Source organism: Myotis brandtii, unplaced genomic scaffold (genome assembly GCF_000412655.1).
Source record: "Myotis brandtii unplaced genomic scaffold, ASM41265v1 scaffold247, whole genome shotgun sequence".
Taxonomy (NCBI): Eukaryota; Metazoa; Chordata; class Mammalia; order Chiroptera; family Vespertilionidae; genus Myotis; species Myotis brandtii.
Genome location: NW_005359352.1, coordinates 587,003 through 600,278, shown reverse-complemented (window position 1 = coordinate 600,278; position 13,276 = coordinate 587,003). Strand labels below are relative to the sequence as shown.

The 13,276-nt window shown below is 43.3% G+C and overlaps 1 protein-coding gene across 1 annotated transcript in view; it reads right to left on the bottom strand.

Annotated features, from left to right (window-relative positions):
* NOL10 (nucleolar protein 10) overlaps nt 1–13,276 on the bottom strand; it is a 51,450-nt gene that overhangs the window by 12,994 nt on the left and 25,180 nt on the right. Inside the window, exons 14-16 of the mRNA XM_014540531.1 lie at nt 2,300–2,426; nt 631–710; nt 342–440 (exon numbers count right to left, since the gene is read on the bottom strand). Of these exons, the coding sequence (XP_014396017.1) occupies nt 342–440; nt 631–710; nt 2,300–2,426 (306 nt within the window). The remainder of the gene's footprint in view (nt 1–341; nt 441–630; nt 711–2,299; nt 2,427–13,276) is intronic.

Sequence of the window (13,276 nt, the reverse complement as noted above, 5' to 3'; positions counted from 1 at the left end):
AATGCCTACTTCCTGTGATCCACACAGCTAGCCTGAGCGCAGCCTACTGTCGGAAGAAGTGGAGATGAGCAAAGGCCCCGCCCTCCAGAATCCGAGTGGCCACTGGAAAACTCCGTCGATTTTCTTAGGGCGACAACACCAGGCCCCCTGGCATTATTTCCCACGATACCACTGCCACAGAGTCCATAATGATGAAACCCTCATGATAAATAAAATATAATCCCCAAAAAAATCAGCAAAAGATGGAAAAACTCAGAAATGGATGACGGGCTTCTTTGGAACAATAACATGAAAATTAAGTATTTTTCTCTGGCAAATTCAATGGTGAGCACAATACTTACCTTTAATTGGACCCTCTGTGCCCGTGTTTCTTCTATCTTCTGTCGGATCTTATCTTTCCTGTATTCTTCATAAGCGAATGGATTTACCATCAATTTCACCTTTTCAAAGTAAAAAAATTAAAGAATTGTATTTAGCAACATGTTTCATATTCACCATAACTATTATGTCAGAGAACAGACAGATTTCTGATAAATCATAAGTATGTTTTATGAAAATATAAATCAGTAGAGAAGAAATGTCTATAGATCGCTCATTAGTCACCTAAAATAACTGCACTTCTGTATTTACCTTGTGATAGAGTCTTATGTCCATGAAAAATCCATGCATATATGCCCGGAGAAAAGGTGATCCAATGAGATGCGTGAGCCCTGGGGGAAGTTAACAGAAGAGGGCAGGTCCTTAGGGAAGCTCTTACAATAGTAATTCACATTCACGTTGTATGTTTAGACACTCAGCACATAGTGCTGAGTACTTTCCAGGCACTGTCCGCCTCAGTCACCAAGTACCCGAAGGGAGGTACCATTATTATTGCCCCTTTATGGATGATGAAACCAAGGCATATGAGGTTAAGTACACTGGCCAAGTCACAGGAGAGGTGGGATGCGGGCCCATGTCAGTCTGTCTCCAATCTCATGACAGTGGCCACAGTGCTCCCCGCCCAGCACTTCCTGCAGACATAGTATTCCACGGAGCACATTTTGGAAAATAGCATGTTATAGGATCTGGTAAAGGCCATAGCTGGGAAAACTCAGCACTTCTAAGTATTTAATGTGACTAATCTTAAGAAAAAAGGCAAGTTAGTTAGAAAGCCTTACTTCTACTTTTAATATAAATTACTGAAAAGGTTTTATATATGATGGTAAAATCTGTTGAAAAATGATAACCAATGGCTTATTTAATATTAAACTATATTAATAATGTACATGAAATTATTTCTAGTAGAACTTATTTTGCTGAATATCTATTTGTACAGTTTTAAAAATGGACAGTACAATGACATTTTAACAAAATATATCTCAACCTTTTTAACTACCTTCCTCACCCAAAATAAACTCAGTAAAGAAACTGAAAAAGCAGCCAAAAGTACTAAACATGAGAGTTAGGAGACTTCTATTGTCCGAGTTACGAATGTGGGTGGGTATGACATAAGCCCACGGTGGAAATTATACTGGAGAGACGCCTGCAGGAAGCTCCTACTTCACCCCATTTCACTCACAAGTCTCCTTTAAAAAGGCTGAATACAACTCTTTTCTTTTTAAACATTACAATTTAAAGAGCTATTAGTTAATTATTTTCTTGTAAATCTGCATGAGGCATTAGGAAAAAAAACCAACGAAACAATGGAATAAAAAACAAGAGAGAAATCCACTTTCCTACTTGATGCAATGACTGTGCAATCTAAAGCAGGACTTTCAATATAAAATATATATTTTTTTACATATAAAAATTTTTAAATGTACCTAAACTCCAACTATCAGCTTTTTTCCTTTTAATTTTGACTCCCCGGAAGTTTGGGGGGAAATGTCTCCTTTCTCCCTTTATCCTCTTGCCCCGGGGTTTCTAAAGTTTCAGCATGGGACGGCTTCTCCCTCTGGAGTTATCTGCGTGGTTCCTATCTGATCAGCAGGTGAGCTAACAGGCTGGCTGGGAGGATCGCCTCCGCAGCAGCTCGCTCACACCTCTCGGGAAGCACGGCTGCTCCCGTTCTCCGTGGAAGCTGAAGAGATGGCCGTAATAAGATGTCCTTACAGGAGGACAAAGCGTAAAGCGCTATTCTGATGGCACTTGGTAGAAAAGATTCTGCCTAGGTTAACTGTGCTATGAGATATCGGATAAAAATGAAGTTTAAGAGACTCTATTAATCTGTTTATTGCAGGGTTTTAACATTCAACTGCAGTTGTACATCTGCTTGTTCCGAAGTCAGCTAGAACCAGTTTATCCTAATTTCTTTTCTTACCTAAATTCTCCAGGTCTTTCTTGGTGACGAACTTGTAGTCATCGTACACCGTGCTTTCCGGATTCTCTTCCAATTCCTCCGTCAAGTTGTCTAAGAAGGAACACCACCTGGGAGCGGGACCCAGCACCTGCCGGCGACGAAAAGGTCAGCAAATGAACCTGCTCAGTCACCTGCGCGTCAGCGCTTTTACAACAGTTTCCTCAAACATAACTTCCCAACCCTTGTTCCGCCAGAAGGACTGAAAACAACTGCAACATGACAGTCAGCAAGTCCACCAGGGGAGGGACTGGAAGTAGGAAGGATCCAGGCTTGTAAAGGGGAAATCTCACTTAGGTTGGGATACGAAGATCTTCATGAATATTCTTACATCAGAACTATGGAAATATAGTAACTCAGGCACTTACAATAACAGTCATCCATTCACTTATCACCTCATTCATTCAAAACAATGCTGGAATCTACAAGAGTACTCTGGGCATACCAGATTTTTTAAATTTGCCACTCACGAAAAACAAGTCTAAAATGAAAATTACCTTTTTTTCAGGGGTTTCAATTAATTACTTGATAATTATATCTGCTCTTATATGGTCCACTTCACTTAATTCATTAAAAATTAAAATTCTGTACGGAAAATTCTTCAGAATGAACCTAAATGGCAACGCCAGGATCCACGATTTAGTCCCAGGGAAAGGCTGAGGAACAAAGGACTGAGCAGAATTTACACCCAATTAATGAATGGGCGTGAGTGGCACTTCAGTTTGTGACCCATAAACTGCTGGTTGCTTCTTACTCTCGGGCTCTGACGCAGACGCCTCCCCACGGAGGGAGGCTGCCCCAGAGGAAACTGGCCCCGTGGGGGCCGTGCTGTTGAAATCCTCTCTGAAATGGGTGCTCAGGAGAGAACACTGGCCTGACACAATGGAACTTCCACCGCCTGCCTGTCTGTGAATTCTGACAGTGATCAGTTATACAGAGAACACAGAAATCATAACAGAAACGTTCGTTCCAGCATAAACCGTGTGAGAAGGAAGGTGGGAGGAAGTTATAACAGAGAAAAAGGCCCCGAATGCCCTCTGCAATAAGAGAGACATTAGATACAGCCATGCTACTGTTCCTGATTAGAAAGGGTGGCCCGCCCTACAGCTACCGGCGATGGGCTTGTGAACACGAAAAACAACTCTTAGCGAGCACAGGGGTCCCATCGAGAAGTTTCATGTCAGCACAATCTGTACAGTTTTTAAAAACAAGATTATATACACCAAGTGGTTTGACTTTATCCTAGAAAACTAACCTTGAAGAAATGTAAAGCATCTTTTAAAAATAATTCAATGTATGACACTTTTTAAAGAAATTGCTCAGATTTAAAGTAACTTTAGGACAGTAGTTGTAGTCAAGCCCACATGAAGCACGAGAGCACTGCAACCCGCCACTGCCCCCGCCTCCTGAAGCAGCATCCAGCCTGGCCGAGCACAGACGCGCGCACACTGGCACACGAGCAGACACACTTAGTCATTCCAAGCAATGCACTGAGCTTGCAGGGTGCACAGGGGAGACGGGGGGCTGCAGGAAACAGGGCCAGTTGGGACATCTGAAAGGACTTCAAGACGGAATGAACACAAGAGCAAGCTGGGAACCACAGGCCGTCTGAGAGTGCGAGCTTAGGACCCCAGCCACAGGGTGCCGCTGCCGTCAGCTGTAGTCTCCCAGGCGAAGCTCCCCGCACACTGGTGTCCGACCTCAGACAGCAATCTCTCCTCTCAGACAGGAAGAAATACACCGCTATCACTTCTCCAGAGTGTGAGACCCAAGACACGGCCTCTTTGGAGAGCAGGAACTTCATCTGTTTTAAATGATGAATTTCCAGTACCTACAACACTGCCTGCCAAGCAGTAGGTGTTCAATAAATATTTCTTAAATCAATCTGTTCATACATAAAACAGGCACTCATGAATTTCATGTGAATAAGGCACTAAGACAATTGTTCCAATTGCCTAGTTGTCCGTATTCGGATAAAAACATTCCAATACCTCACTGTAACACTATTAGGTCCCAGGACACTTTTTGGTGAAGTGAGTCCTCTCCTGCCTCCTGTGCAGCAGGCACTGATGACTAAAAACCTCACCAAGGGTTTCACCTTCGAACCTTAACTCAGTCATAAACACGGGCTGAACGTCAAAACAGCAGACCACATCTGAACGTACGTGCTCTCACGGTCCTTTTCCATGATGCCCCACACAGGCCTTTTGATCAGCTATCTGGATTCCATGGACCTGCTCTGAGCTGCCTCTCGGGGACAGTCTGGTTATGGTAAACAACCTCTGCAATCAGTCATGGTCGTTACATTTTATAGGAGGAAATATTTCCATCAAAAACAAAGTGAAATTTAATGGGCTAGTTTTATTAGCCACATTTCCCTCGTTCCTTTTCAGAGGGAAAAAACACATCAGAACAACCATAACAAAGCTGGGATTGCTGCTTTAAGCGGCATCAAACCTCAGGTTTGTCCACAGAAGAGCTTTTCTCAAGGTCTACCATGAAGGTGCCCCAGCAGTGGCCGCACAGCCAGTGAGGGGGTGAACTCCTGCGCACCGCTCACTGCTGAACCCAGAATGGCCACAGTGTTAATCAGAGGGTAAAAGTCCCCTGCTGTCTTCATTCATGAATATATTAAACCTTCAACTAATCCTTAACAATATATTAACTTACTTCCTAAATTTCAGGCTTTACAACTTCAAGAAAACATCTTTTAACCACTGGTATACTATTATTACTACCTCAAAAGTTTCTAGGTTTTCTGTACTGCCATTATATTGCTATATTATATACTCTGGTCAAGATGGATTACTTGTTTATCTACATTTTTATGCACCTTAAGAGTTGTTTCAGAAAAAGGACTGTTCTATTTTAAACTTCTATTATCTGTTAATGTCCTTCCACCTTTTATTTATAAAAATTTCCTAAAGTCACGAGTCAGTAAAAGTTGAGAACTGGGAATTGATTCATTGAACTGCTATAAAGGGATATTATGGGTCCCTTAGCAACTTTAATGCCAATCTTGTCAACCAATCTAAACGGAAATACTTGGTCCTCCAAAATAGGAAAGAATCTTTATCACCATGCTATGGGAAGGCCTCCACTCAAATGTAGCCAAGTATTTGCCTGCTCTAATCCACGAGGCAGAACCAGTGTTAAAGTACATAAAAATACATGCCACGTGCCCAAGATCATTTGCCTCGATTATTACAATCTGCCTTTAAAATGTTAATTATGTGTTTAATTTTAAAACTCCAAATTCTCATGTATTCTGGTGATGGACAGACATGACTAAGGGTGGGAGGAAAGAGGATGAACATTAACATTCTGAGGGAGCTGGCAGAGAAGGGCACCCTCTTCTCCCACCTCACTTTGAAGAACTGCTGTGCCAAACACAGAGCCGTGACAGGAGAAACAGACTGGGGCTACTGGATGGCCAGTTTAACAGATCAAGGGGGATAAAGTAACAACCACAAAGTAAAGTATTATTAATATTACTGGGGACAAAGGCCCAAACTATACCAATTTAGAGTACATGCCACCATTGTTCAAGTTATTTATAATGCTATGACAAAATAATTGTATTTGCCTACTTTTTTTAGAAATATATTTTTTATTCATTTCAGAGAGGAGGGGAGAGGGAGAGAGAGAGAGAGCCAGAAACATCAGTGATGAGAGAGAACCACCGATCGGCCGCCTCCTGCATGCCCTCTACTGGGGACCGAGCCCACAACCCGGGCATCTGCCCCCGACCAGAACCGAACCCAGGACTCCTAAGTCCACAGGCCTACGCTCCATCCACTGAGCCAAAGCAGCCAGGGCATTATTTTGCTACTGCTAGTATAAAAGAAAATAATTAATAACATAGAACAGCAATTAAATTTGGAATTATCTTGTATTTTAAACTAATAATTAAAAAACTTCAGCAATAAGAAAATTCTTAATTATTCCAGTAGAACTGCATCAACAGACAGTAACTTTGAACGGAAATGAGCTTATGCGTGGGAAGCTTTACCTGATATATAATTACACTAGGGCATGTAGAAGTATGTAATACATCCAAGCACATGCAGCTGAGTTTTGAAAATATTCTTTAAAACTTTGTTCAACATGCATCACAGCACCCAGTGTGAAGGGGGGCCTATATGTGAATGATAATCGGAAAGAGAACGATAATAGTGTCGGAGAGCATAACTCACATGGCTGAGGACTTACGCATATTATTTAAGTTCAGACAATAGAAACAGGCCCAGTGTATCTATAAAAGTAGGCAGTGGAATGAAATTCAACAGGACAAGAGTTTCACATACAGCAATATTTGTGTGGAAGGACTAGATGGTTCTTAGTTTTCTTAACTTCATTTACTCAAAAGGTTAAGTGAGCATTTACTAAAAGCAGTGCTAGTTGTCAAATAGAAGTAAAACAAGTTTGGAAAACAATCAAGTACAATGTATTGTGATTGGTGCCACAGAAGAGACATTTTTAAATGGTGCCGAGGCAGGAGATCAAGAGAGGGGACACACTATCGTGAAAAACTCACTCGTAGAGGCCATGATTTCATACTCAGCAAAGCCTAACTGCCATAGTGAGAAGGTAATGCCACATGAAATTAACGTTTTGCATTTTAAAAGGCAAGACAGTATGGATACTGTGCATCACATAACGTCTTCAGCGGGTCTAGGTCAGTGGTCCGCAATCGAACACATCAGTGCCGGTGATTCGGGACAAATAAAGCCGAGGAAAAGCCTCATCAGCACGGGGCAGGTTCGAGTCTTAATGCAGCAGCTCAGGTTCGGCTCTGCCAGCAATGAGTTACAGAAAGTTTTTCAGGGCGTTTTGGATTTCAGAATTGCAGCTCAGAGATGATGAAGGTATATTATACTGCGAATATCATTGCCCACTATTATGATTAATGATAATTTTTCTAATTGCATAGCCTGCAACCTCCAGCAGGATTTTGCCAACTGTGAGGACCGACGCTGCAATATGTGAACTCAAAACTGCCCTCCTCTATTAGCTGAGAGGCAGCACTAGCACCGGCATGTAGTGTCAGATTCTGACAGCTGGGCTTAATAATAACTGATCACAGGCCCGAGACGGGAGACAGCTGGGGGAGCCGAGGGAGTGGCCACGCTCTGAGGCATGTAATTGCATTTGCCACATAACGAGCTGCCTGATTGCACGCCCAAGTCTCTGTGCATTTTGTGAGTAATTATGAGTCATTTAAAGGTACTCTACCTGTAGTGCTTTGTTCACTCATTCCTAAAAATCAGATTGGCAAGGAGGCAATTTAATTTCAACATTTATTTTAAAGGAAGAAAAATTATTATCTACTATGATTTCAATTTTGATTTAGCGTCTGAAAAGTAATTTAGGGACTGAAATGAAATCATTAGGATTGCTTATGCCATTGACTTACCATCACCAGTCGATCAATCTGACAGTTTCTGTATGCAGAGCTCTGTGAGCACCAATAAGCCTAGAATGGCGTGCCTGTGCCCGGGTAGGGGAGACAGGGTACCTAAAGCAAGCACTTAAATACACAAATGAAGCTGAGTGTAGCAACAACCACAGAGAACTTTCAGTTGATAATGGCACGCTAACTACATATTTTTATCTCCCCTCTGTCCCAAGCCTAGTTAAAATTACAGTAAATGGATATTAAAAAAAAAAAGTACTAACCTTCAAGGACAAAAAGAACAAGAGAAAATACAGAGGGTAAGGAATTTAAGTGGTAAGTGTTGGGGTTTCAGAGGTAAAGAGAAAGGAGGGCGGGGCCTTTGAGAGCCGGCACTTCCAGACTCCTGTGTCTGGGAAGATGGCCTGCACAGTGGGGAGCGGGTGGCACAGATGAGCGCCCAGGTCCCACCACCCCTAGGGGACCGGAGGACGGCTGCAGAGGGACGGCAAGCTGCTCCACCCAGTGAGACTGGGCAGAGGTCACTTGAGCTGTGGGGCTGAAATCAGCACAATAAATGGCCATTATCAAATGGTGTGGCCCTCGGCTCTTTTTTTAACTAAACTAGTGGCCTGGTGCACGAATTCATACACATTGAAAGGAAATTAATTAGAAGAAATATTTTAATATCACTATTCTCCCATTCCCTATAATAGAAGTGTCAACCAAGTTCACAATTGACAATGACAGATCGAAACACACATGTGCGATTGGCACCAGCGAGAGCTTTATAAGTATGGTGCATGCGCGAGTCAACTTAGCCTTTTATACATATAGAATAAACAATTACACCTGCTCTCTGATTTAGCTAAATTTTTTCCAGCCCAGTGAAGCACCCCAACTTCTCTTTCAGGTAATTGTCAGCAACATAGCAGTAAATATCAACACGAAGCAGATTATTATTGTAGATCACGCAGGGACAACAAAGGGTAAAATATTTAACTGCAGCAGTGTCTGACTATATTCTGTGCAGTGAGAAAACCCAGAGTCATTTTCCAGGTCCACCATTTCTTACTTCTTTTTAGTTGGGTCAAGTTTCTAAACTTTCTAAATCTCCATTTTCCAGCTAATGAAAAGAAAATAGGATTCTACTGAGTCTCCTATTTACCTACTCCAGGGCTTCTGTGAGGATCAAATGAGATGAGGCACGGGAAAATGCTTCACAGACATTTGGTTAAAGTGTAAAATGTTTGCACCTGGCTATAAAGCAAGTCACTAGGCTGAAGAGACTCCAAGGAGGCTAGTCACTAGGGAGAGGAAGCTGGGTGTTGCTACATGATGTCATTACCCGGTGCCCACACGACCGTTTTGGGCTGGCTGGGCTGTGGGCCGCATTTGCGCCATGGGGTCTTGGCAGCGTTGGCTGCAATTTGGTGGGGTGTCGCTAAGGGGTGGTGGCCAGGCCTGTGTCCCACTTGGGGGAAGCCGAGTGTTGCTTTGTCGGCGCCAGGTACATGGTGCCATTTCTTTGTAAATGGCCAGTGTGCATCCCAGCAGCTCCTGCTTTGAGCATTTGCCCCCTGCTGGTCAGTGTGCATCATAGCGAATGGACGGACGGTTGGAGGGACACTTCGTATATTAGCCTTTTATATATATAGATTATATATATAGATAGGAAAAACACGTTTCTTTCCAAGTCTCCCATTCATTCTTTCCTAAGAGCCTGGCCTTGAACCTCTGCTACAATCCCCATTTGATGTTTATGGTCGTATTACACTTGAAATCCCCTGCAGTTTCCTGAGCTCACACCCAGAATTTACAGTGACAATAACTCCAAGCAATGGCAACCTCCTCTACTCACAGCCCTTTCCTCTCCCAATGTCCCAGCTACACTAAAAGTGCTCAACCTCGACAGCTGTGCCCGCACACAGGCACACACACAATCACCCAGGGGGCTAAAGGCACTGGGCCAATTTTCTCGTATGAGAAAGCGTTTATGTTTTTGATCACGCACCTGGTAATGAGCACTCTCAAGACCTTGTTTTGTCATTTTATTCCTGCCAAGAGTTACACAGATGGTTCAGCGTGCTATCCTGGCTACCCCATCAGTAGTTTCCTGGTTCTAACCTACTTCCTTGTAGGCAAAGGAATTTACTAAGAATTTTTCAGCATATTCTTGTGCCTTCCAATTCGTAATTCTGAAGTTCATGTAAAAACTAAGGGTAGCCTAATACAGTGTTTAAAAATATCTAGAGGTGGAAACTTGGCAGAAACAACGGAAGAATAAATTGCTTTTAAATTCATGTATACTTTTCCCTCCAGGTTACACACCTCAACAATGCTATTCTAGGAGGATCAAAAGACATTCAGCAGCTACTGTTTATCTACAGGGCACCATGCATGGAACTAGGAAATCCTGAAGGATACATTTTAAATTCAAGCAAAATGAAACTTGCCACAGGTCTCCAAAGACAGCCGAGGCGAGCAGTCCCGGCAGAGCGAAAGAGGGCAAGGAACCCAACTCTGACTCACAGCGAAGAAAATGTGACCAACCATGAACTGTTTAAGTAGCTCTCTACAACCCTAAGTAGAATGTCTGTTGCAGAGTTTTCCATCTATACATCCCACTGGGATGATAAAAAGGATTCTCATATATGATGATATATTATCCTCTTAAGACCTATAAGTGTGCGTGCAGGGCTGTGGGAGGGAAGTAGTGTGCACACAGCATTAATCTATTCTTACACCTGATTAATGTCTCAGGATGGCTCACAGAATTCAAAGAACTGGGTGGTAAACGCGCATGAAGAGGACACCGGGTAGAGGAACCCTGACACGTCTGCATAATGAACACTGCACAACCACACACCACTAGACTCCAAGGCGCAGCACCAACGCCGCCGGGGACGTGAGCGGGCTCTCCCCTCCCCGCTGGTGGAGCCGCACTTTGGAAGACAGGCCTTTCTCCAGAGCTAAACACTCGTGTGTGACCTAGCGACTGTGCTCCTGCTGTTTACCCAAAGGAGTGGAAAATTACGTCCACACAAACCCTGCACAGAATGTTTAAGTGCCCAAGCCTGAAGCAGTTATTCCATTGGTGAATGAATAAACACATCGTGGTACATCCAGACAGTGGAATAGTATTTAGCAACAAAAAGAAACGAGCTATCAAGCCACAGAAAGACACGAAGGAAACATAAGATAGGTTACTAAGTGCAAGAAGCCAATCTGAGAAGGCTACATGCTGTTTCATTCCAAATATATGACATTCTAGAAAAGGCAAAACTGGAGACAGTAAAGATCAGTGGTCGCCAGGGCTGGGGGAGGAAGGGAGAGATGAACAGGTAGAGCACAGAGGATTCTAGGGCAGTGAAACTAACCTGTACGATACACAGCGGTGGACCTAGATCACTACACATTTGTCCAAGCCCACAGAATGCAGAGCACCAAGAGTGAGCGCCCATGACCTTGGGCAATAAGGTGTCAATGTAGGCTCACCAAGTGCAACAAATGTACCGCCTGGCGCAGCGTGCTGGCGGCGAAGGAGGGGGTGTGTGTCTAAGGAATATGTGGGAACTGTATGTGCCACTCAGTTTTGCACTGAACCTAAATGTGCTCTAAAACAGCGGTTGTGACCTTTTGGACCTCACGGACCAACAGGGATCTGCGGATCACCGGTTGGCGACCGCTGCTCTAAAAAAGTAGTCAACTGAGTGAATGGATGTGTGATGCAGTCACGTACAGATGAGCCAAAACTACAGACAGGCGGATCTTTCTTTCACCATGCCTCCCCACCGTCATTTACACATTGTTTTCCCAACCAAAAATAATGCTCTGTTCCTCAAGAACATAAATATGTAAATAAAAAAGACCTGTGCCCATGTGAAAATCAAGTACTCATTCCTGTTTAACCGTTTTCAACAACCTTCTAGAGCAGCAGTTCTCAACCTTCCTAATGCCGTGACCCTTTAATACAGTTCCTCATGTTGTGGTGACCCCCAATTTCATTGTTACAAATTGAACATAATTAAAGCATAGTGATTAATCACAAAAACAATATGTAATTATATATGTGTTTTCCGATGGTCTTGGGTGACCCCCAAAGGGGTCGCGACCCACAGGTTGAGAACCGCTGTTCTAGAGCAATTTAAAATGCTAGTAATACAAGCCAATCCCACCTCCAACCTTCCAAAAACCATGGGGGAAAGCTGATAACATAATACTGAAGGGAAGAGATGGGTAGAAGGGGGTTCATTTATTTCTCTCTACTTTTATGTACATTTGAAATTTTTCCATAAGTTTTATAAAATGAAGTATCAAACCTATTCATGCTTCCAATCAGCATGTATTGAGTGGGAGCCTCTGAAGTACCCCACTGCCCTGGGCATCAGGGACACAGCAAAGAGTGAGACCAGAGTCCCCCCTCACGGAGCTCTCAGCCGAGCACATGGGCATCAGAAGACAAACGAACTTTCTTGGGATTTGAGAAAAACGGAATCGAGGAATTTTCCTATTATTTTCTGCGTAAGTTGGGCCTTTTAAAAGAATGTGGCCCAATTTCTTACCTATTTGTATAACCCGCATCCTGTTTTTTTCTTTTCTCTTTTCTCTTCCCGCATTCTATTTTTAAGGAAAAGACAAAACACAACAACAACAAACCAGAGTAGGTAAAGGGGCAGTTATCAAGGAAACTGCCACATGACTCAAGCCGCCAGGCACATGCCGAAACATCCTGGTTGTGAGCCCTCTGCTCCGTCACCACCACCTAAGTGTCACCACGAGGACAGAACAGCAGATTCACTTCCAAATCAAGATGGCAAAGAGACGGACTTGTAAGCACCAAGGTGAAGGTACCAGCCAGAGCTGGGAGACAAGACCTTGGTCAATAATGGATTCAAACGGAATAACTAGAACCTGAGTAGAAAGTTGCCGTTTATTTTCAAGAAGATGGGTATGCCAGCTGTGTAACTGTTTAAGCAAAACAAGTATCATCAGCTGCATTAGATATATGTCATACGTGCATCAGATATTTTCATATGGAAATTACGTGTATTTTTAATCTGGGCAGAACTAAATTAACTTTTGAAAATGTGACAGGATGCTCAGAAAATTACTTCCCGAGTGTCACACGTTAATGCTTTCTCCGCGTCTGCTATTCTTGTGGCCCAATAATTTTTAATGGGAAACGGAGAGGATTTCCTTTGTTGAGAAAAATGCCTCAGATGCTCTGCTCCTGCCTGAAGGTGCTGAGAGGAAAATAGGAAGTCCTCGTTTCCCCTCTGTAAAGACACAAACAACCTGTTTGTATAGAGCAGAGCAGTTTATTGCCAACTGACTTTCGGGTCTCACTTCCCATTTGATAGTTATGAGCATACAACTGACAAATTACAAACAGAACTCCAAGCCTTATAAAGCCAGTTCATGCATGAGATAAAATTAAACTACGACAGATGTGCTGAGCTTGGGTTAGAAAGGAAACCCACGAAAGGCAACGCATCACACCCCCCCCCCCCCCCCCCCCCCCCGCCCCGCCCCGGCCCCTCCCC